At 34.4% G+C, this 25,759-nt stretch overlaps 1 protein-coding gene and 1 pseudogene across 5 annotated transcripts; one reads left to right on the forward strand and one right to left on the reverse strand.

The window, feature by feature from the left end:
* The first annotated feature begins 3,522 nt into the window (after positions 1–3,522).
* Positions 3,523–14,583, forward strand: LOC129902535 (homeobox-DDT domain protein RLT1-like). Of its 5 annotated transcripts, none has more exons than XR_008770110.1 (10): positions 3,523–3,904; positions 4,989–5,041; positions 5,393–5,500; positions 5,604–6,251; positions 11,608–11,678; positions 13,024–13,467; positions 13,549–13,638; positions 13,727–13,824; positions 13,908–14,148; positions 14,255–14,326. XR_008770110.1 is itself a non-coding variant. In XM_055977832.1 (10 exons), the coding sequence occupies exons 3-10, from the start codon at positions 5,020–5,022 to the stop codon at positions 14,325–14,327; spliced, it is 1,554 nt and encodes a 517-aa protein (XP_055833807.1). In that variant the 5' UTR covers positions 3,523–3,690; positions 3,779–3,904; positions 4,989–5,019; the 3' UTR covers positions 14,328–14,583. The 5 variants fall into 5 exon arrangements, 4 of the variants coding, with proteins under 4 accessions (XP_055833807.1, XP_055833806.1, XP_055833809.1 ...); XM_055977832.1 differs by lacking the exon at positions 13,908–14,148 and having other exon boundaries at positions 3,523–3,690; positions 3,779–3,904; positions 14,255–14,583; XM_055977831.1 differs by lacking the exon at positions 13,908–14,148 and having other exon boundaries at positions 14,255–14,583.
* Positions 14,563–14,675, reverse strand: LOC129904828 (U6 spliceosomal RNA; annotated as a pseudogene).
* Between the last annotated feature and the right edge of the window lie 11,084 nt (positions 14,676–25,759).

Genomic DNA, 25,759 nt, shown 5'->3' on the forward strand with positions numbered 1-25,759 from the left:
CTGTGTAAATTCTTTTTGAGAAAGAAAATATGACATCTTTTGTATCCTTGACTACGAGTAGATGGCAAGCGGATGAGACATTAGTATCATGAGTCCTTGGCCACGAGTTGGGTGGCGAGGTAGTTGATACATTGAGATTGTGATGAGGTATATGGTCTGCGAGATCTCCATGGATCCTACTTGGTAGCACAGCTCGGCAGGTGTATACGACAGGTTGTGCAATAGCCTTGATTCCACCATACCATCATATCATTGCATCATCATAATGCATTGCATCATACTGATACCTGTGATATTTGTTCTATCTATTTAATTGTGATATTGAACTATATTTACTTTATTCGCGTCGTTCTACATAAATTGGCGGCAGTGTAGCCGGAGTGGGACTTTTCTGCATGCAGATAGAAACGTTCCTTAGTTTATTTCATATCTTTTGATTAATTCTTTATACTCAGGTTAAACCTACTGAGTACATGTGGATTGTATTCACCCTTATTTTTGTGTCCCTGTTTTGATGCAGATACTAGCCAGGGTGACCAGCGCGGTAGTTGATTCTAGCGGATACATCATCATCGAATCAGTGGTGAGATCTTGGAATCTAGATCACCGCTAGTCCATCTTGCATTTAAATCTTTTGTATACTCGAAGACTTAAATTGTGTATTCAGACTCAGATTTGTATTTAGATGCTCTTAAACTTATGACCCCAGGATTTGATATAATTTCGTTGCTGTCCTTTATTTTGTGTTTATTCGTGGCCTGACTTCCCTTTGGGAGTTTCATATGATTTTACTTTATGGCTTACACATCGGGATGGATTTGAGATGTGTGTCATCATGACCTCGGTTTTTGAGTCGTGACAATTCTCAAACTTGAAATTGGAGCCTTTTGCGGATTTCTAATTTTACATATATAACAAAGACTCGCTTAGGTCAAAATATTAACTAAAAAACAAAAATAAAAATAAAAATTAGAGCCTTCTCCATATTAAGAATCTTCCTTTCTTAAAATAAAGAAAAATACAGTGTATCTATAAATTTAAAAATTAGGTCAGTTAAAAAAATTGTCATCACATTATTTTCTATGTATACATGCTCGACTTTAACATTGCCTTCTCTTCTCAATTTGTTTATATCATTAAGAAATAAATGTGATAGTAAAAAGAGCTTAAAATCGAGAGAAATATTCATACATTTTGATTCTAACAATTTTTTCTTTTATCATAATAAGTAATTTTATGAATTCATCAACAATACTCTAAACCCTATTTACACATAATACAAAATCTTATGACATGTTAGCCTTTTAATCAACTGTCATGAATCTAATAGTATAATTTTTATAATTTATAAAAAAAAATTAATAATATGATCTAGCAGATTCTCTCTATATATAGAAGGGACTTGAAAAGCAGTTGGCCGTGGTCTTGCCAGCTTGCCGACCAAGCCTCTTCTTCTTTGTACCTTTAATGTTTTTATAATAATTCAAGTAGTTTTATGTTTTGTAGTGTAGTTTTTTAATTCTATTTTTTATATTTAATGGCCGAAAAGTCACTATATACACGGGTCCCATTGGTAGCTAATTCAAACTCCTCTCTACAATCTACAAATTTTACTCCTTAAATACAGAAGTTATTTGAAAAGTCAAAAACAAAATCAATAAAAATTATTTATTATCATTTTTTAGAAATTTTGGATTTTAATTTATTTGTCTCTTTTTAATATGCTATATATTTTAAAGTTACGTAAAAAAAGTACCATGAATCAAAATAACAATTTAAAAAGAACAGTAAAATTAGAAGAACATCATTAACATTTTTTTAATTATTATCTAAAACACTATTTATATTTAAAAAAATTAAAAAATTAAAAAACACTTATTTTGAAATGGAAGGAGTGTAAATCACAACTTAAAATATTTTTAAAATGTATTTAAAAAATTGATTGACTCCAAATTTTATCTGCATCACATAAATTGGGATAGAAAAAGTAACACATATTGGGTTCATGCTAGCATGGGCTGCAGAACCTCTTGATTGACGTACTTGTTTCTTGCTGAGGGCATTTATGTAATTTCTATACTTTTTCTATTTAAATTTATTTATCTTTTTTTTAATCTCTTGAATATTTGAAAATTATATAATTTTTTATTCATAAATCATGATAATTAACAACTTAAAATATTTAAATTTTAAAAGATATAGAAAAAATGATTAACCCTTGAAATTTTATCGGTGCCCGATAAAATGAGACAGAAGAAGTAACATATATTATTTGAAAATGACATAAAAAATACTATAAATCACAATAATTAACAACTTGAAACATTTAAAAGACATATCAAAATTTGATTGATTTATTTGAAAATGACATAAAAATTATTATAAATCACAATAATTAACAACTTAAAAATATTTGGAAGATATATCAAAATTTGGTTGACTCTTGAAATTTTATCTATGCCACATAAATTGAGACATATAGAGTAATATATATTATTTGAAAACTGTGTAAAAAGATCAAAATTTGAATGATTCTCCAGATTTTAACTGTGTCACATAAATTGAGACTAAAAAAAGTAGGGAAAATTATGCGGTATGGCAAACCTTACTACTATATTACGTGTTTAGGTTATAGTTTAAAATAATTATGGCTCGCAACAAACATATTTACGCAGTCTGGCAAATTTTGCTACCATACAATGTATATGTATATCAGTTATTATTATATAATTTTTCTCACAAATATACATATATAATTTGCCTCTCTCCTCCCTCTATCGATCTCGCTCGCCTCTATCCTTCCTCTATCGATCTCGCTCTCCTCTCTCCTCATCTCTCTCAATCTCGCTTGCCATATATACAAATATATATGTATACTAGTTACATATATATAAATTTTTGACAAATATACATATACAATTCGATAGATATACATATACAATTCGCCTCTCGCTCGCCTCTCTCCTCCTTTCTCTCAATCTCGCTTGCCAGATATACAAATACATATGTATACCAGTGTTTGTATATTTTAGTATATAAATAATTCGTGGATATAACGTTTGTATAATTCGCTACAATTTTTGTATAATTCGCTATAACATTTGTATAATGACAAATTTACATTTGTCATTATAAGTAATTAGGAAAACTATATTCATGTGAAGTAATTATACTTAACAGGTTTGTCATATTTGAAAATTCTCCAAAAAAATAACATATATTGGGCCGTGTAGCATGGGTTCCCATGTCTAGTAAGCAAATAATTCTTTATGATTTTGAGGTCGTTTGGATTGGCATATAAGCTACTTATAGACTGTTTTTAGCTTTTTGAGTGTTTGGCTGACCAACTTAAAGTTATTTTGTGCTTAAAATAAGTCCGAATAAATAGTTGATTTATTTGGATAAATTTATTTTAAACAGTTTTTAACTTATAAACGGCTTGAATCCAAACAGGCTATTTGTTTCTCTACTATAATATATTGTTGTTTTGTCTTGAGTAATAAAATACTAAATTCAGAAAATTAATTGAAAATAGAGAGAGAAGAGGAACGTGTAATAAAGAAGAGAAGAGGAGAAGAACAGAAGCGAACAAGCAAAGCAAAACCATAACTTCTTCCAATTCCATTTTCCCCATATTTTTGCTCAAGAATTCTTTTACCCTTTTCATAATTTTGCTTCTCCAATCCAGATGTGTGTCCAATTTCAATTTTATTGAACTTTTATTTTTTATTTTTTGTATATATATAAATCTTATTTTCCATCTTTTTGTGCACAAAAGGATGCTTCAATTCTTGCATTCTCCGCCTGGTATGGCATCAAGATTGAATTTTTAAGGTGTTAGAGCAAAACGTAGAGGAAATAGAGAAAACCCCAGAAAAGTTCTGGTGAGGAAAACTAATGGAAGGTACGAAATTATACTCTTTTTTTTTCTTCTGTCACAGATCAAAACTCAGATGTAATTTTGTGTGTTTTATCACTCTGTTGGAGATGGGTTTTAGAAATTTTTGGTTTTATGTGCCGTTTTAAGTCAGTTTCTGCATTGTTGTGAGTTTAAAGATTCTGTAGGTTTCATTTTTGTGATAATGAGCTTTAGATGTTATCTATGTGTGATCAGTTGTTGGGGTGGGGGGTTTGCACATTTTTTTGAGAGTGATTAAGCTTTGATGTTTTTTTTTAGTTGTGTGTGGTTGAGAATGTTGATGCTGCTAGTTGATGGTGTATAAATGACAGAAGTAAATTATAAAATTAATTATAATGTTACTGAGCTGAATGGGCATTGAGGATTCACTTAATCAAAACTCAAGTGATTTGGGATTGTTGGTTGATGGTTGATTACTAATTATTCTAGAGGATCAAGTGGATTGGGTAATTTGCAAGATTGAATACTTGGAGATTTATGTGCAATGTAGGTGTTTCGTGTTTTTATTTTTGTGTGTGTGTTTGGGGGGATTGGGGTGCACGGAATTGGAGAGTTTTCCTTGTATATGGATTAACCTATTTGTAACATGGTATTTGCAATGTCCTGACTAGGGAAGTGTTAATTGGTTATGATGATATGGAATGGATTGAATTTGGAGATAACTAAGAATATATATATACACACAAATGATAGATGTGATGTTCCATTACAATGGTACCTGCATAGCCAGATGACATTCTGAGAACTTTTAAGTGGTTGAAACTCGACATGGTGATGGTTAAGATAACATTTTTTTTTTGTATGCTAAGTGCATGCAGATCACTGGGTATCGATATGCTGCATATTTGCATTGGGAAATATCCTCTTTTCCGTTCATTTTCCATCACTGGAATTAAAATTGTTCTTCCTACTTTAGTCTCTAAATATGCAATAAAAGAAGGAAGATCTTGAGGAGGGTATAGTCAGTGCAACTATGAAATCTATGTTATTTCTTTTTCACCAGTTCTTTTATCCGGTGTTCCTTAGTTACCTTTTTGCTGCCTCTAATGAAATGAATTCTCTTGGTTAGGCAGGGGTGGCCAAGTAAACTTTATTTGTACATGGAGAATCCGATTTCAACAGGTCTCATTTGTTCTTCATAGGATGAAGAGCTGTCTGCAACAGCTGGCAGTTGTGGCAATCATTTAATGATATTCTGTGTGGGAACTATGCTATATCTTCATGTTAAGATGATCTTTTGAAGAAGAAGTGTCACTTGAAGTAGGAGGAGTACTCTTGTTCTGTCTATTCAGATGACTAGAGTATGGCTAGAGTCAATTTAGATAAGATAGGGAGGAGTACTGTTGTTCTGTCTATTGTATGATTTTTTAACAGCAAAAAGTTCATTTTGAAGTAGAAGCCATTATTTTTGGAACAGTTGTTAGTCCTTATTTCCATCTTGGATGATAGTTAAGCTGTTGACACTGTTTGCAGATTTAAGCGAAGTGCATTCTAAATATGATAAAGGTCTCCCTGAGAAAAACAGCAAAAGAATAATCAAGACACGTGCTCAGGTCGAAGCTCTAGAGAAACTTTATGAAGGTAATTGATCGTACGTACTATTTTATTTTTGTTTTGCAATGAGCTAGAACATCATACATATTGTTTCAGACTCAGAAATAAGAGAAAGCTTGTAAATTTTCAGAACACAAGTACCCTACCGACGAGCTGAAAGCTGATCTGGCAGAGTCATCAGGGTTAACAGAAAAACAAATTTCTGGGTGGTTTTGTCACAGGCGGTTGAAGGACAAGAGGCTGTCGAACGGGGAACTATATGTAAATGGAAGACAAGATCGTTCGAGTGGTGTCATTCAGGATCATGGCAGTGGATTTAGGCAGGATTCTTGTGGCAGCACCAAGCAAGCGGATGATAAGAAATTTGATCATCGGGAAGTTGAGAGTAGAAGATTAACTGTCCCAGAATTCTCAACTGCAGATATGACTTATGAGGTTGGAACTCATTTTAAAGGAAAGTCTAATTGCATGGACGATGAATCTTCAAGAAGCAGCTCTTCATTACGGAATGAATGTTTTTCGCAAAATGCAGATCCATATGATATAGCAACTTCGAGATACATATCCCAGAATCTACCTACTGATTTTAAGGGAGTAAAACCAAAGAATGGGCCATCTGGGTATTTGAAAGTAAAGGGCCAGGTAGAGAATGCTGCAATTACTGCTGTGAAGAGGCAATTGGGGAGGCATTACCGACTGGATGGTCCACCACTTGGTATTGATTTTGATCCACTTCCTCCTGGTGCCTTTGAATCATCAGCGCCAAATCCTGTCAATGGTGAGGTCAATTTTTTTATTTTTTTTAATTGTCCTATTATTTAAATCCATGATATGCCTGTCTGAAATTCCTTGTTGTTTCAGCTCAGATGTCTTTGTTTTAACAGGAAGATGTTTTTTCTTCTTTGTTATGCTCAGTTCATATTCAGCCTAGCTGCTTACTTGTTGACTTGTATCATACTTTACATGACTACACAACCTTTGTCTTATTAAAGCTTTATCTCAGGAAAACATTACATGGTTCATGAATTGTTATTTTTCTGCTGAGATGATGTTTTATTAAAGCAAGTAGCAAGGAGGTACTGCAAAAGTACAACAAAAAGATTACATTCTCAATACAAAGTTTCAGCTCATAGTTTTTATGAGATCAACATGCTGAGACCCCCCCCCTGTTCCTTACACCAAAAGTATAAATTTTGTATTATCCCTAAAATCTTCAAAAACATTGTCCAGATCTTCCAGGTAAACACACAGTGAAGAAGCATGTGATTAGGAGACTCTCCTGCTCTTTTACACAAAAAACATATGCAGCACAGATGAAATCCCTCCTTCTGCAATAATTCTTGTGTTAGACAAGCAATTTTTGCAGCCATCCATCCAAAACAAGCAAGATTTGTAGGTGCCTTGGTCTTCCAAAGCATCTTCCATGGCCACTCCCAATAGTCACTCTTTTCCAGCAGCATGTCATAACCTTTTCTCTATTCCATCTTAGGGAATCTTACTTGTGTCATCCAAAGTATAAGATTCCAATGAATTTCGCAACTGGCTGACTTCCTTGATTTCCCAGTCGTTGAAATGTCTTTAAAATTCAACTTGCCATCTGTTTCTTGCAAAACAATCATGATCAAACAGTTTTTGTTCATTGTTTAATTGCACAAAGTAGGGAACTGATCTTTGAGTCTCCCATTGTCCATCCATTGATCTTCCCAGAATTTTATTCTCCTTCCACTATTTCCACATTAACATGCTGATGAAATTCCTCTCACCTGATACTGATGTTTCTCCAAGTAGCTCCTCTGCAAGAATAAATAACAGGATTTGGACTCCATCAATCCATCTTACCATATTTGGTATTGATAACTTCTTTCCACAATTCTTTCTTTTCATCGCTGTATCTCCATAGCCATTCAAACAGAAGACTCTTATTATATAATCTCAATTTTTTTGTAGCCATGCCACCTCTCTTTTTGCCCTGCATTATGTCTTTCCACTTCATGGGCAAAGGTTACCATATACAACTTACAAGTAGTATACCAAAATGGAGAAAACCTCACAAATAAAATATGGTTTTCTACGAACGACATCCAATCTTCTATACCTAAAGGAACCTGGTGGGTACACCAAAAAGAAACAAGGGATAAGAGGCTATTCCTCAAGTGTATAAAGCGCATCTTGATTCCATCAAAAGCTATTTTATTTCTCTCTTCATGCGGTCCAATTAAGTGCTAGTGGTGCAACATCCCACACCTTGCGTCTTCTGCCCACCTTCCAAAGGTCAGTAAAACAATACTTCTCTGACCATGCCTGGTATCACCAATTGTATGCCAAACCAATATAATATTTCCCACCACAAGCAAGACGCTATGCTTCTCAACCTGTTAATTCTCTTTTCTATATTGACTGAAATAGGCGCAAGAGTCATGAGGTAGTAGGTATGCATCTAGCACACTATTGACGAGAGTCAATCTTCCTTGAAAAGACAAATACTGGTTCATCCTGGGGGATAAGCTCTTCTCACATTTGTCAATCACCACTTGCCACATAGATTGGTCAATATTTTTGGCACCAAGGGGAAGGCCTGGCTAGATATATGGTCATGTTGCCAGCTATGTTTTCTAACATAGCTTTTGTCTTATAAACATGATAATGTTGTCACCTACATTTTACTCATAGTTCTTAACTTCTTATTATAAAATCAACGTAAAATGCACCCAAGAATGTAGCTAAGTGGAGGGTGAAGTTAGAATGAAGACCACGGAAGATTAGGGTTTGAATCCCAGTAAAGGCAAAAGACTTAGGTGATTTTTTTCCATTTGCCTAACTTCTGGTGTGCACAATTACTTGGTACTATACCAGTAAAAGGATGATGGTACCCCATGAAATAGTTGGACTGTGCAGATGTTGGCCTGTACACTACAAAAAAAGATCTAATAATGAATTGAACATTCAAATTCTTATAATTTTTTAATATCTTGCATTTTATTGCACTTACGCAAGGTATCTACTCTTTAAGTTTAATAGACATGTAGAATGGTGTGAGCTGGTCTCTATAATGATTATATAGAATGGAGTGAGCTAGTCTCTAAGATACAAGTTGTGAAGTTCTTCATGTTTTTCTTGATTTAGCGTTTCTATTGTTCCCGTCTTTGCTTTGCCACCTTTGTTACAGCTTTGGTTGTATCATGCACTAGGAAACTTGCCCGCACTTCACGTGGTTGGTAACAAAAAATAAATAAATATATAACTAAAAAATTAATATTTACTCTTCATTCAATGTTATATTCACTCTATTCTGAAACCGTAACACTATGATTTGTTGTAATTATTCTTTTGATCCAAATTGACATAATATGATAAACGAATGAAGGATGAATATATTTTTAAGCAATAAATCAAACATATGATCCCCAGCTACTATGTAATTACTTTTATTTCTATTGCATATATATATATATATATATATATATATATATATATATATATATATATATATATATATATATACCAATAGATTTGAAACTTTAATTCTACTCCAAATATTCACATGTAAAACGAAAGAGAGATGTCAAAATGAAAAATAAAAATCGATATATAAAATAGCGCACATAATTATTCTTTGCATGAATGATGGTAAAACACTTTTGTATTTTCCATTTTTCCGTGATACTCATTCCTTTGTCAGTTAGCGGATACATCACATCTACTGCAATATTAGGCTTTTCAATTGTATTTGTAACAAAATATCGAAGTAATGTTAATTATACAAAATAACAAAGTAAGAAATTATTAAGTCTAGCATAAATAATTTACCTTGACAATTACTTGATGAATTTTGATAGGCATAATATATAATGTTTTGATCTATTAAAAAAATCTTGTTTGGTACTTGAAAAAATTGTATTGTGAAGATTAAACATATGAAAGACTATATTAATCAGTTTAAGTCAAGTCAAATTCCATATAATGTTAATTATAAAAAATAAAAAAGTAAGAGATTATTAAGTCTAGCATAAATAATTTACCTTTGACAATTACTTGATGAATTTTGATATGCATAATATATAATGTTTTGATCTATTAAAAAAATCTTGTTTGATACTTGAAAAAATTGTATTATGAAGATTAAACATATGAAAGACTATATTAATCAGTTTAAGTCAAGTCAAATTCCATAAGTTTATCCCCTTATTCTAAGACCTTTATGCTCTACTTAAATATCAAACACTAAAAAAACTAATCATAATTTAACAAAATATTGTTCTTTACTTTGAGAAGAGTTCACCTAAAATCTTTTGTATGTCAATATTAGTTTAAAAAATTCATGAGCAAATATCATTCTTTACCATAAAGAAATTTAAAAGTTTAGTATTAGTAATATTTCCTAATGAACTATGTATTTCAAAATTGTCAACTTTGCCCGTATGCATCGACATGCCATTTTTTTTTCCTTTATCTCCAAAATTTTATCATAATTTTTTTTAAGGAGAGGGAAAAAAAGTAAAAATCAAGAAATCCTATCTAATTAAAATTGTGGTGATATTGGTTCACCGCAGATCAATGCTTCCAATTTCCTAATATGTTAGTACTACATTTCAATTATTTCCACTTTTATATGAATAAATCTGATGCTTTTAATAATAGAATCAATTATCAGAAAAAGTAAAAAATAAATATATATATATATTACCGTGTGCATAGAACTACAACTCTACAAAATTTCAAAAACATGCATTACGAACAAGAAAAACCATAGAGGCACTCGTTAAAAGATAACAACAAACCATGACAACAACCAAGTAAAATGAAAATAAACGCAGAGAATGAAACTAAGTCAACTCAACTGACCACAATCTTGAATTACGACGTATTAGACCACATACAAATACTTCTTGTTAAGAAATTTAAGAAGAAAAGAGGCAAAAAATCCATAAAAAGGCTATGGAAGAATTCCGCATTTGTTCAACGTTATTTCTATGTTCTACGTTGACGCTTCCTGACTAAAAGGATCCTATTTCCTCATTCATGGCTTTTGGGCTTTGAAATGAAAAAGGTAATTAGAAATGGGGTGAAAGATAGCAAGGGGATAAATATGAAGAATGTGTCATGGGCTATTTGCAGATATATTTATTGGCATGTATTTATGATGAGTTAATAAGAAGAAGAGTTGCATCCCTTCTCCTAAAACTGTTAGCAACAGTTGCACCTATTTAATATTTTTTAGGAAGGGAAAAACTATTTACCGGGAAAAAAGAAGAAAAAAGGCAAATTAATAAATGAGGAAAAAGATAAATAATTTTCTTGATCATTGAGGGGCGCCACATCACCGGGTCTAGATCCTTTTTTATTTAGATAAAATTATTCGTCCATCCAGAATTACCAGTTTCTTGCTCTGACACTCATATATTGGCAGTCGGGGTCGTTTGGTAGCTGGTTAGAGTCATGTAGGTCTTAGTAATGTAGGGATTAGTTATTAGTGAATATATGTATTATTTTATGCATGTATTAGTTATTCCACCTTCTGTCCTGAATAAAGTAATACATAGATTTCCTCATAACTTATGCATGTATTAGTTATGTAGGTTTCTAAATTGTCAACCAAACGTTGTATTAATTTTATACATGAATAAATTATTTCCTATCTACCTACCAAATGTCGTATTAGTTATACGGAAATTAATACATGGATAACTTGTTTCTTATCCAGCTACCAAATGTCCCTTATTGGTTATTCAAAATATTGGCAGCATCTGTTAAACGTTAAACTCTTCTTTCCATCTGAGGGAAATTGAATTGGAACATTTTTCATTATTTGATCAACTATGCTAAACACTTTGTTATATACACGGAATTTTGGTTTTAAAATTATTCATAGGCTAAGTTCGTGGTGTATGACATTGACGTAGTGGTCAACCTTGATTCTGTATTTTTAATAAGAGTTACGATGGATTTTCATGCTGATGTCAAGCTCTTATTAGTATGTCTAGTATCACCTCAATTCTGGGTAATGTATTTGCAAGTTTATAATCTTTGGTGCTACATTGCTTTTTTGTACGTCTGAAAAATGGATTCTCAAAGTGTTACTTAGTCTCCTGATACAAAGTTTTGCTCACTGGTATTGTCATATGAATGATTCTCAGAGCCTTATTACTCTCCAGAACCTGTTCCAGCTTGCTCACCAGATATGTCCAATGTCTACAGGCGGTCAAATGTAAGTGGATCTTGCCGCATTCCTCTCTATTAGTTTGGTAAACCTCGATTTAGTAATATCAAAATCATGCATATTCTATGTATTGCACATTTGCACAAAAATGCTTAAATTTTCTGTGAACTAGATCAAAACTAGAATTTAGATGATATTTTAACCCTTTACTACCTGCTGTCCACGCGAAGGAACTAAGGAAGTGCAATGTATAGAACTCTGCTATAGCTAAACTGAACAAATTTGTATATATTAATGTTAACTGTACTTCAAACCATTGTGTGATACGGAATGTTGAAACTTAAGTGGTGCAATCCACAGTTACCTTTCTCCAAAAAGAAAAACCTTAGATGGTGCATCTTAGATTGACTATAGTGCCCTTTTGATTACTAATATGGAAGGCAAAATTACTGAATTAGTTATTATCTCACAAAAGCTTGTTCAAATTCAATAATATTTCTTGCCTTGTGTCTTTGGTAATTACAGTGCATTATGGTTGGATTATTGGCCCAAAGTGTAACTTTACCAAAAGAAAATATCCTAGAAAGTGTGCATCCAATGTACAGGAGCTAACTATCTCTTCTATGTATTTGCATCTCTGAATAGTATAGTACACTTCTAAGGATATAACAAGACTAATCACTCTCTTAGAATAATGATGCTTTGCGAGGGACTTACCGGTACTCTATCTAAATTATCAGCTTAGGTTCTTTATATCATGACTACCTTGAGGTGTCAAAATTGGCCCAAAAAACTTGACCCACCCATTTGTTTAACTTAGCCCATTCCCATTTTGACCCACCCAGAATCAGCCCAACCCGCCTATTTGAGACTCTTATATTAACCATCTCCCAAAACGGTGGAATTACTGTCCTACAATAAAAATTATTAATGTAACACAAACTTTAGCAAAGTAAAGCAAGGTTTTGTAGCCTTCTTGAGTTCTGTTGATTAGTTTTGAAGCAGCTCTCCGTTACGAGAATCACACTCTTGGGGTTCGAAAGGATGTTTGCACTAGTCAAGAGAATTCCCATAGAAAGGTGTTCTGTGATTACACCAGTGATTTCATTAATCACATTAGTGCCTTCCTTGGGGATCAAAAATTAAGTCCGGAGTAACCTCTGTCTTGGGAATAAAAGTTAGTAGTTCTTCTATTATGTATTTTGTTTGATTTTTGTAATGTGATTCATCTTTATCTACAAGGGCCCAGATTAGGATCGACTGCTTTACTTGCTTTTCAGGGCCGCTCATCTTACCAAGTTACCATATATACAGCTTACTATCTAAACCAAAGCATTCTTGATAGCTTGTTTCTTGAATTATACATATTTTGCTTTTTTATTGCCTCCATCAGGGATTCGGATCCAATTCCAAGTCCAACTCTCATGACTCTGATCTGGATGGTTTGAGCTTCAAAAGAAAATCCAATTCCACTTATCCTGAATATCGTTTCAACCCAAAGCCTAAGCTGAAGTCTGAACATCCTGAATGGAACTCATCATTAGACATGTATGAAGGTTCTGCAAGAAAAATGCCAGTTGATAGCAGAGACAGCTGTAAGTTTATGGCAAAACATGGACGTGGAGACATTAGAACTAGTACTGGTTCAAGCAATGGTCTTCGAAGTCCCTATGTTGGAAAAGTTGATGGGGAGCAAGTGAAACCTCGGTTCAGTAGCCATAATGAAGTGAGTCTTAAGATTTTGGAGAAGGAACATTTAGATCGCATGCCTTCTGATTTTAAGGGAAGCGAGTATCATAATTTCGGGGAGAGAGAGCTCCACAAAATAGTTGAAAAGGTATCGTACCAGTTTCCCTTTATGCTGTGTTGTTCCACGGTCCCTCAAAGTCCTGATATGTTTTCTTGAAATGATATATAGGACCACATCAGCGGAAAGAGGCCAGTAGTTGATGAAAACTGTAATCTAGTTCGTGTGAAGGTTCAAGTTCCCCGGCACAATGAGATAACAGTAAGCTTTATGCTTTTTGTTAATACATTCAACTTCCATTTTGTTTTATACATGGTTATGAATTCCATAAAGCCAACGTTTATTAAAGGTTGTTAAACGAGCAACAAATGAAGTTCCTGACCATCAAGATTACTTGAGGAGAGCATCTATGATAGGAATGCCACTGCAGGCAAATCATCAGATAAGGTTTGGCCAACTTAAAGAACTTGATTTTACACAGCCTAGGATGTGTTAATCTGCCTATGTAATTTAACATGTTTATTTAATAGGATTTTTGGAATCGGCTCCACTTTGAGATGATCATGTGACTAGATGTCATGACTATTGAGAATCATATTTACCCCTTGAATGACTTCTATTAGAACTGATGTAAGACCTTCATTGGTTAATTTTGCTCCATCGCTAGAAGGTTGATCATAAAACAAAGCACAGGCTAATATTTTCTGGTACCATGTTCATCATTTTCTTGGTAGTTACTAAGTTGTGATGTTATCTAAGGCTTTCTACTTGGTATGTAAAATTTAAAAAGCAACACATTCTTAGGTTGTCCTCTTCATATTGAATTTATTATGTTATTCTTTATGGTTAGTAGTGACTCTGATTGTGTTTTCTGTAGTACTGCTGCAGAGAAGCCACCTAGCTTTAGTGAAGATGAAGAAACAGAAGACACCAGTTCATTCGAGGATTAAAAGATTTGCTTTTGACTGAAGAAAAGTAACAGGTCCATTAGTTTTAGGAATACTTTGTTGGATTTCTGTGTCGATACAACTCCTACAGTTCAAGATAACTTAAATTCACTCGTCTGTACTCCCAACGTATGAGGAGATCTTTCGATGCTTGTATAGTTCAAAATGTTTGTTTCCCATTTTGTAGCATGATGCTGAAATAGGAATACTGTGATTAATATATGTTGTCATTTAGCTTAAAAGTAAGTCACTTCCATTATACCTTTTTGCGATTTGTGTATGTTATCTTTGTGCGCGGGCCATGCTTATCTGCTCTGTACGTGCCAATTTTATTGGAAGTCCCAAAGGGACTTATACAGAAGAGCAGAGTTATCATATGAGTGTATTTCTCTTCAAAGTGATGAAGAAACTGATTGAGCAAGTGTTCTTCTTTGGTCAAGTAGTTGTTGCAACAAGTACCGCGATTGTTGCATTTTCTCACAATGTTTTTTATGTCCTATCATGACCAATCTTTTGTTTTAAAACGAAATATCTTTAGATACCTTGAATACCATCAGTGGGAGACTAACATTATGGGTTGATAGCCATGGTAAATAAATTGAGTTTAACAATCGTTATATTAGGCGTTGGAAGATAGTTTGCGTAGTTACTTGAAAATTGATGCTAGACCCATTTTAAGGATAATGATGGTGGAATTGAACAAATTTATATTCCTGAAGTTTCCAGCAATACACCGGGAACTGCATAAACAACACAATTCAATCAAGTTCAAGATGAAGAAATGAATAGAAAGAAGTAGATGTTTTGCTAAAACTTGCTTGCCTGAAGAAATATTAGCCAAAAAATATGGAAATAGAAATTCAAGCGTATTAAACTTAATAACCAAGGGCAATAATTTTGTATTTATGTAGTTACGATGTGAATTAATATAATTTTCTAGGCACTTCAATGAAAGATACATTAAGCTTCAATATACTTTCAAAGACACTACAAGTTGAAAATTAATATCATCCTCTAAATAATTAGGGATCGTTTGGTTTACAAACTAGCTATACTGAGATTACAATATGAAAATTAAATAATAATGTAATATAAAATATAAGACATGTATTTGATTCGACAATAAACAAATTTGATTATATATTTATTCTCAATGTTAACTTGAGTTTCTTAACCAATTCGCAGGGGGGGAAGGATATTTTGGTCATTTGATTGATTTTATTCCGAAATAACTAATTGCGTGAGTATTATGCCACGTAGGTATAGCAAAAGTATGGTATAACTAATCCTAAAATTACTGAAAAACAAAAATCCAACCAAACATAGGATTGAATAATCCCATATTTTGTATATTTAAATAATCAAATTTTATCCTAGAATTGTTATCCTTTATCCGCTTAACCAAACAAGCCCTAAAGGATTGGTGTACAACACTGAGCATTTTTGCTAAGTGCAAAACTAACAGAACAAGAAAATGAGAATAAACAATACGTAGACGATAAACACTTGGTGTGAATAAGTATTTACTATTTTGGACTTCGATCTTCTTCGAGTTCGTCATATTCAAAAGCTTTAAAAGGCATTTTACAATTAAAGTTTGGTCATCACAAAAATCAAATAAATTGAGCTCTTTTAGGACTATAATTTCACTATTAAATATCGAACAAGAACGTTAAAAGCAGGTTATGATATAACATGGTAAAAATTCAAAATAAACATAGAGTTGTCATAGCAGCAAATTAAATGAAGCGGCACCTGCGTCGATTTGATATAAGTAGGCTAGGAACTCCTAAATAAAATACTTAACACTTGAGACTTTTTCATAAAAAAATAAAAATAAATAATTGCCCTGAGGAGTCTTAATAAAATGATATATTTATATAACTCTAGATTTTATGTGATTATTGACTTACTTGGAAATAAGATAAATAATTGATTATCTAATATATCACATTAAATATCTCTAATTAAAGAGATGCTAAATTACTAGCTACATTGAGCAATTAAAATAAGAAATATCATAGCCCCTTTGAGTTAAGGGAAAACTACACAGCGAAAGACTGTCTCTTCTTTCTTGAACATGTATTTACGTCAATGTCCCTTTTCTTGAGCAATTTATCAAGTAGTTTCTTCTTGATACCATCAAATATACTCTGATGGTATCAAGAAGGCAGAGACAGTGTGTTTGATAAAATTTAGAAAATTATCTTCAAAATACTCGAATAACGTTGGTCGAAGCAGCATTGAGCAACACCTTAAACATCCATAGAACTTATGTACTAAAGTCTAAAGTATAAATATAAATTAAATGACATAGCTACCACCTACACATTTTTATGTAAAAATAATGCAGCCCAGATTCGAACTTGGGTCACGCACTTGCTCTCAGGGGCCTAAGGGACACGTTGACTATTTGATATTTTTGAAGTTTCCTTTCAAAATATATGATAGTTTTTAAAATATATATATATACAGAGTTTTTTTCCAAAATTAATGGTTGCATATACACACCCAACTTTTCCATGTGGATCCACTTCTAATCTTTAGGTGCTTAAAGTCAGTGGCGTACCCACATATAAGTCGGGTGGTTAGTTGGACATCCTTTATCGAAAATTTATACTATGTATATAAAAAATTGTACAAAATATATAGATCAAAAATTAATATTTTTTTTATATATATATTAAATCTTGAATATTCTTAATAAATTTTTTAATTTCTCCACTGCTTAAACTACCTTTATCTTAATAAGGGTAGCCATCAATATATATTGCAAGAGATCATGTCCTTCAATGTTAAAAAGGTGCAACTTATTCGAAAGTGAAGAATACTTTGCTTGAAAAGCTTTTCATTTGCATGTGGGAAATGGTTGTTGACTTTATAATTGACAAGCACATTACCAAAACATAATTTTGTAAAAAAGGAACTAGGGGACCATTGTAATTTGCATAATTCTTCCTTGTGGATCCTTCTTTCCTTCTTGTTTTTTTTCCCCTAAAAAAAGTGCATCAACTTGTGGTGATAGTTATTATCAATGGGTTGGAAAGACAAGTGTTCTTGTCAAGGATATTTTTTGTTATATTGCAATTTGTTTTAGGAAGTTACCTTGGTCATCTTTTTTTTTTTGGTCCATATGTTTGTATATTGAAAAAAAAAAAATGTTTCAATTATAAGGTGTTGGAAGAATTGTAATGTATTGGGTGTAACTCTATTTTTTTTTTATTTGAAAGAAGATAGAGTTGTGTATAAATGTTTATACTAATACTTTTTTAAAAATAGTTAATTTGAAACTAGATAAAATATTTATGTTTTTAAGGTAGTTTGGTTTACTTTGAGTTTAATCTCCTTGTCCTAAGGTGTTATGACTAATTTTAATAAGCTAGTTGATGTTATTGATTATTTATCTTCGGAAATATTGTATCATTTTTTTTGATAGAACAATAATTTTGTTCTCATTGTTTATTAATTTTCGATTGCACACTTTGAATGACAAGGAGCTTGTAGATCCATTATCCAAGCCTGAACAATTCTTTCATCAAAAAAGGCGAACAGCGGCTTCGCAATACCCAATACAGAAACTCAATCTGGAGAATAATCACGACTTGGAAGGAGAGGTCTTGCCAGAGGAAGTACCTATTGAGATAACAGCAAGGATAGTGCGTGATTAGTAGTCTCACTCACAGTGTATGTCACCTCCAGCATCTTGAAACCACCAGCTGGAGGTAGGTTTGAGATGAAACAGAATATGGTGCAACTCTTGCATACTAACAAACAGTTTATGGGGTTGCCTCCCGAAGATCCCCGAGTACACATCCAGAATTTTCTAGAAATCAGCGACACTTACACGCCAACTGGGGTATCTCCTGATTATGTGAAGCTAACATGTTTCACTTTTTGTTGATGGGGAAAGCAAAGAGGTGGTTAAAGTCAGAACCACCAAACTCTATAACTACGTGGGACGACTTGGATCGTAAATTTCTAATAAGGTTCTTTCCTTCGAGAAAGACTGGTAAGCTAAGAAGCGAAATCCTAAGCTTTAAATAAAAATTGGGAGATAATTTATATCAAGCGTGGGACAGGTTTAAATTCCTACTCATCAGTTGTCCTCACCATTATCAAGCTAATGAGGTGTTGGTCCATACCTTCATTTAGGGGTTGGAACCCAATATCAAAGTTCTTCTTAATTCTAAAGGTGGACAGGCGTTGGAGAAAACCTATGATGAGCTATTTACACTACTAAATTTCATATCTCAAAAAAATCCTAAATGGACAGGAGGAAACTCCAAAACTGTGATACAGAAGCAAGCAGGAATGTTGGAAGTTAATGCTATGACCGCCTTGACGACAAGATTGCATCAATGCAAAATATGATGTCCACACACTTTACCAATTTGACATTGGAACAACAACATGCTTCAGTAAATATGGTTCAGCCACAACCATTATGGTGTGAAGTTTGTGGAAGAGTGAACATGCGGCAGAATATTGTGAGGTTAATCCTGAATCAGTGAATTTTGTGGGTAATACACCTAGGGCTGGGGATAACCAGAACTATGGAAATACTTAAAACCCAAATTGTAGAAACTATCTGAACTTCTCATGGGGTGGAAATCAGCAAAACCAACATCAAGGGCAGACCCAATTCAGACCACAAGGAGGTGGGCAACAGTACAACAATTAAGGCCAAGGGTACAATAATCAATGTCAAGGTAATCAGAGCTCAAAAAAATTAGAAAGCATGAGTGTAGAGGACATGTTGAAACAGATTATGACAGATCAAGCTAAGTTAGCTACAGATGTTCGTCAGAATCAGTTAGCTACTCGGAATTTAGAAAAATAGCTTGGGTTTTTGGCAAGTGCATAGAGTTCTCGCCAACAAGGTAGTTTACCAGGTAACACTGATCCAAATCTCAACCAGGTGAATGTCGCGAGTACTCGTAGTGGTCGCTCCTAGCTGAATTGGATCCCAAAATTAAGCCAGTAGAGGTGAAAGGTAAAGAGCGAGTTGGGGAAGAAGGTGAATCCAGCGGACCAAAGGCAGTCAAAGAACCAAAAAATAAACCTCCTCCTCCATTTCCACAAAAGTTTAAGAAGAAGAAGGAAGAGGAGTGCTTTGCGAAGTTCATAGACTTGCTAAAATAAGTACAAATTAATTTTCCTTTGATTGATGTTTTGCAGAGAATCCCTAAGTATGCCAAGTATGTCAAGGACATTGTGGCCAATAAGAGGAAGTGGGCTGAGTATGAAACAGTGGCACTCACTGAGGAGTGCAGTTCTAGAATCTTGAATAAAGTTAAGCTTCCAACCAAGCAGAAAGATCGGGGGAGTTTCACGGTACAGGTTATTATTGGGAAGTGTGTAAATATTAGGGGACTATATGACTTGGGTGCGAGTATAAATTTGATGCCAACCTCAATGTTTAAGAAATTAGGCTTAGGATCTACCACCATCTTATTACAACTGGCATATCTCTCTGTAGCTAAACCTTATGGAGTCATTGAGGATGTCTTAGTCCAGGTGGGATCTCTCATTTTCCCTGTGGACTTTTTCATCCTAGACTTCAAGCCATACCCGAAGGTTTCCTTCATTTTGGGATATCCATTCTTGGCAATAGGAGGAGCTTTGATAGATGTAGCGGTCAAACGACTCACAATGAGAACTTATGATACAGTGAAAGTATTTGATGTGTACAATGCATTGAAATTGCCTGCCATATATGAAGAATTATCTGCGATATCATTAATTGATGAAGCAGTGGCAGAGAAATGTGTGGAATTAAGGGATCTACTGAAAAAAGTGTAAGTGAGTCAAGATAAAGAAGGCGATGTAACAACACAAGAAATTATTGGTGTGTTAGATGCTCATAATGTGAACATGTGGAAAAATAGTAGAACCATTTAACAGAGTGTTGGGTCCTTCATCCAAACCCTTGACTGAGAAAGCTCCTAAATTGGAGTTGAAACATTGTCGTCCCATCTCAGGTATGCATTCCTCGATCCCAATGACATGTTACCGGTAATCCTCTCGTCTTCTTTGTCTGAAATGCAGGTTCGAGCAACTCTAGAGTTGCTTAGACGAAGAAAGAAAGTTATGGGCTGGCAAATGGTTGATCTACGTAGGATTAGCCCAGCCTTGTGCATATATAGGATCTTTATGAAAAAAGGGCATAAAACAGTTGCACAACCTCAGCGTAAATTGAATTCAGTAATAAAGGATGTGGTGAGGAAAAAGGTTATTAAGTGGCTAAATGCAAGTATCATATATCCCATCTCAAACAGCAAATGGGTAAGTCTAGTACAGTGTGTGCCTAAAAAAGAGGAATGACTGTGATCACAAATGAAAAAAATGAGTTAATTCCCACTAGAACAGTCACTGGATGGAGAATTTGCATGGATTATCGCAAGTTGAATGAAGCTACAAGAAAAGATCACTACCCAGTTCCTTTTATTGATCAAATGCTAGAGAGGTTGGTGGGGCAGGAGTACTATTATTTCTTGGATGGATATTCAGGATATAATCAAGTTTCAATTGCACCTGAAGATCAGGAAAAGACTATGTTCACTTGTCCCTATGGAACATATGCCTTTAAGTGTATGCCATTTGGTATGTGCAATGCTCCGACAATTTTTCTAAGGTGTATAATGGTAATATTTCATGACATGATCGAACATTCTGTGGAAAGTTTTATGGATAATTTCTCACTCTTTGGGAAATCGTTCAATTGGTGTTTGCAGAACTTAGACAAAGTGTTAGCAAGGTGCGAAAAGACAAATATTGTCTTAAACTGGGAAAAATGTCATTTTCTAGTAACAGAGGGGATTGTCTTGGGTCGCAAAGTGTCAAAACAAGGGCTGGCAGTGGACAAATCGAAGTTATAAGTGATAGAGAAGTTACCACCCCCGATTTCAATAAAAGGAGTGCGTAGTTTCTTAGGGCATGCAAGGTTCTATAAAAGGTTCATCCAAGATTTTGCAAAATAGTCAGGCCTATGTGCAGTTTGGTGGAAAAGAAAATAAAGTTCACATTTGATGATAAGTGTATGCAGGCCTTCGAGTTACTGAAGAAGAGACTAACAGGAGCTCCAATCTTGATTGCTCCTAACTAGGGTTACCTTTTGAGCTTATGTGCGATGCTAGTGAAGTAGCAGTATGAGCAAGCAAAACTCTTGATTCAGCTCAAGTTAACTACACAGTCATCGAGAAGGAGATACTGGCGCTGGTTTATGCATTCAACAAGTTCAGATCCTATCTGGTAGGTACTAAAGTAATTTTTTACACTGACCATGCAGGTCTTAGGTACTTATTCAACAAGAAAGATGCAAAGCCACAACCCATAAGATGGATTCGATTGCTACAAAAATTTGACATCGAGATCAAAGATCGCAAGAGCTGTGAGAATCAAGTTGTCAATCACCTTTCCAGGTTAGAAAATTCGACACATGTTGGGGAACAGATGCAGATCAAAGAAGAATTCCTTGATGAGCAATTTTTAACTCTAGAGTTGACTGAATTGCTATGGTACAATGGTATAGTCAATTACCTGGTGACTTGGGTGTTTCCCCCAAATGCAACCTCACAAAAGAAGAAAAAGTTGATGCATGAGGCCTGGCTCTATATATGGTACAAGCCCTACTTATTCAAGTAGGGAATAGACCAAATGGTAAAAAGGTGTGAGCTAGAAACTGAGGTGCGCTAAGTATTATATAGTTGCCACTCATCGCCATATAATGGTCATCATGGAGGAGAGTGCACTGTGCATAAGGTACTTTAATCTGGTTTCTTTTGGCCTACATTGTTTGAAGATGCTGAAGGATATGTGAAGAACTTTGACCAATGCCAACGAACGGGCACCATCTCAAGAAGACACGAAATGCCATTGAGATACATCCTGGAAGTCAAAATTTTCGATGTTTGGGGCATGGACTTCATAGGTCCGTTTCCATTATCTTATGAAAACCAGTATATCTTAGTAGCCGTATATATAGCATCCCCTTTAGAAGAATGCCACTTACGAAGCAAAAGACAGTTTTTTTTACAATCTCAAATAGTCAACACATTTAGAAAACTTGTTTTGAAATTCTATTTCCGATTCAACACCATTGCGGGTTCATAAAGTACACAAAACTCAAACTAGTAATTATCACAAAACTATTATCTTCCTTTGTGAATAATGACAAATCAAAGTATAAACCTAGCACATGGCATGACTAAAGTTAAAAGGACACTCCAATAACAGCAAAACTAGTCACCCTGTTCAAGTTACAAGCATCTGGTTTTGTTTTCACAAGCCTTCAAAATTTCATACATAAGTGTCACATGTATCCTGTTTAAGTCCCCAAAATATTTACAAAATTAGATACATATGCAGACATGATCTTCACAAGAGATCCAAAAATCTACTCTGAATGGCCATCTTCACATCTCGTCCCACACATTACATACGATAGAAAACAACTATCGCTAAGCACAATCAATACCAAGATGGACCGAAGCCCCGAAATCAAGAAGGATCGTCACCCAATATCAAGAGAATCAAAAACCATGTTGAAAATGGCTTTCCACTCGTACTCGAGAATGGATGAAATCCCATCATCAAGACGAAATATAAATCCAAAGTCAAGATGGGCAAGATACAAATAGAGAGGCATGCCAATATCGATAACAAGTCACCGTAACAAGAAGGACAAAGTCCCAACAAGAATGCAAAATGATCAAGCAATTCGTACAAGTGGGCGGTTTAGCGAAAGTTTTGCAATACTTGAGATAATAGTCATACCATAATATAAGATAAGGAGTGAGGAAATAACCCATCAAAATAATTCAAATTTCAGAAAAATCAAAATATACCAAGTTCAAGTTTATACACAAACCTTGACATTTTAGAACATAACAAGTTCGACCACAACTCGAGGAGTTCAATTCAACTATGCCATAGACCAACCAAAGTACATTTCGTTAAATAATTCCCCTTAGCTTGTATAAGCGCATATACACCTTAAATACATAATCAAATAACTACTTAAGTTTAAGAGTCTCATCATATCTAAACTAAATATGAAATCAATAAAAATCAGCCCAAACTATCAAAACATGAATTCTGGACAGCCTACTATCTTGTATTGTTTCTCAGTTTCGAAGGGGTAAATGGGGAAAGTAGGCTTTGTGGCCTCAATTAAAGTTGTAGACATGTGTCTTAGGGTCGCATACAATTTTGAATCATCCCTATAACAATTACTTACAAAAAGATATGCCCAAAATACCAACAGTAGTCCATGTAGGATTTTTAAAATAAAATCTGGGCAGCACCTCCCCTATACTTCATGACCCTTTTTCGAGAACATAAAAGAAAAATTGGGTTTTAGAGCCTAAATAAAAGTTATATCCATGAAATAGATTTCCAAAACATATTGAATCACTCGATACGAAGCTTTACATAAGGAGTTATACTAATATTACTAACAGTAGTCCCATCCAAAAATGGGTTTGCAAAACAAGGTTTATTCCCCCACTTTCGACAACAACAACGTATCAACAACATCAACAACAATATCATTAACTTCGACTCGAAAGGAAAAACCTTACCTTGCCAAAACTCGACCTCAAAAGCTCTTTAATCGGGGCTAAAAATTGGTGGCTACTCATTATCCTTTCTTGCTACCCCAATCAGTTTATTTACGTTATTATACATCACTATTAGATCGAAGAACACCTTAGTTAATTAATTCACGGAACAAAATCGGAGGGCTTACCTTTTTTCCTTGTTGCTGTTGTAGGTACTCTCTCTTATTCTCTAAGTTTTCTCTCAAACTCTAAGTGTAATTTTGTTGATGAAATGACTTCTTAGTCATCTTAACATACATATATATGCTCCATTAAAGTGTGACATGTGGAAGCCCCTAGGGGTGACACGTGTCCATCCCCTAGGGTGCCACCTCATCCATGCGCCCAATCTAAAGCTGCCACATGGCAGCGTAGGGTCCACCCCAAGTAGGTGCATCACCTACTTAGTCCAAGTAGGTGCATCATCTACTTATTTCAAGTAGGTGCTACGCCTCCTTTTCCCTCTTTCGTGGGTTCATAATTTTATCTCACTTTAAGAACATATGTAATCCTTGCTACTTAAGCTCGATGTGTACTCAATTAAGCAGCTTAATTATGTAAGACATCTCAATCAATAGCTTACATAAGTAGGTTGATTACCATGACCCATTATTTGGCCTCCAACTCCTTCCAAATCCCTCGACCTATTTTTAACCATTGCTACTCACATAGAACTTCATAGATAACATGGATCACATGGCAATATTTTAGAAGAAAACATCAAAAGAAAATTGGGGTGTTACAGTATATTACGTCTCCAAGTGGGTTGAGGCCATAGCTCTTCCCACCAATGGCTCAAAATTGGTGACTAAGTTTTTAAAGAAGCACATCTTCACTCAATTTGGCACTCCTAGAGTAATTATCAGTGATAGAGGATCACACTTCATAAATCAAATAGTAAAGAATATTTTGGCTAAGTATGGGGTGAGGTATAAAGTGGCTACAACATATCATCCGCAAATCAGTGGGCAGGTCGAGGTATCCAACAGAGAGGTGAAGCAGATATTATAAAAGACTATGAATGCACAAAGGAAAGATTGGTTAGAAAAGTTAGATGAAGCACTTTGGGCATACCGAACATCATATAAAACACCCATCGAGGCCTCTCCATATCAAATAGTACTTGGTAAAGCATGTCACTTACCAGTTGGGTTAGAGCACCAAGCCTATTGGACAATCAGAAAGCTAAATCTTGACCCGAAGTTAGCAAGGAGAAAGCAGTAGACCAATTGCATGACTCAGAAGAGTATGGGATCCATGCCTATGAAAATGTCAAACTTTACAAGGAGAAAATAAAGCGATGGCGTGATAAGCACATCATTAATCGCACTTTTGAACTAGAACAAAAGGTACTTCTTTTTAACTTTAGACTCAAATTTTTCGAGGGAAGTTAAGATCCAAGTGGAGTTTCCCTTTTTAAGTGGTATATATGACACCTCATGGAGCTGTGGAACTGTGGAATTCATCAAAAACATCCACGTTTTTAGTTAATGGGCAAAGAGTCAAGCACTACTTTGGTAATGATGTGGATCGTCAAGAGGAAGCTATAGAGCTTAAGAATAAATGATGGAGACGTTGAGTCGTGCCGCAATGATAAATCAGGCGCTACACGGGAGGCAGCCTGTGATTGGTATAACCACATAGGACTTAAAGTTTGTAATTTTGCTTTTAAAATATATTTGATTGTCTGAATATATTTTTTAGACATAAGTAAAGTGTCGTTCCACGACCAAAAATAAGGCGCTAGGTTGGAGGCAACCCACCATATTATTTATATAACATTGTGAAGTTGATGTGCAGAATGACAGGAGGCAAGGCAGAGCAAGCAAAAGTGAC

Source organism: Solanum dulcamara, chromosome 9 (assembly GCF_947179165.1).
Source record: "Solanum dulcamara chromosome 9, daSolDulc1.2, whole genome shotgun sequence".
Classification (NCBI taxonomy): domain Eukaryota; kingdom Viridiplantae; phylum Streptophyta; class Magnoliopsida; order Solanales; family Solanaceae; genus Solanum; species Solanum dulcamara.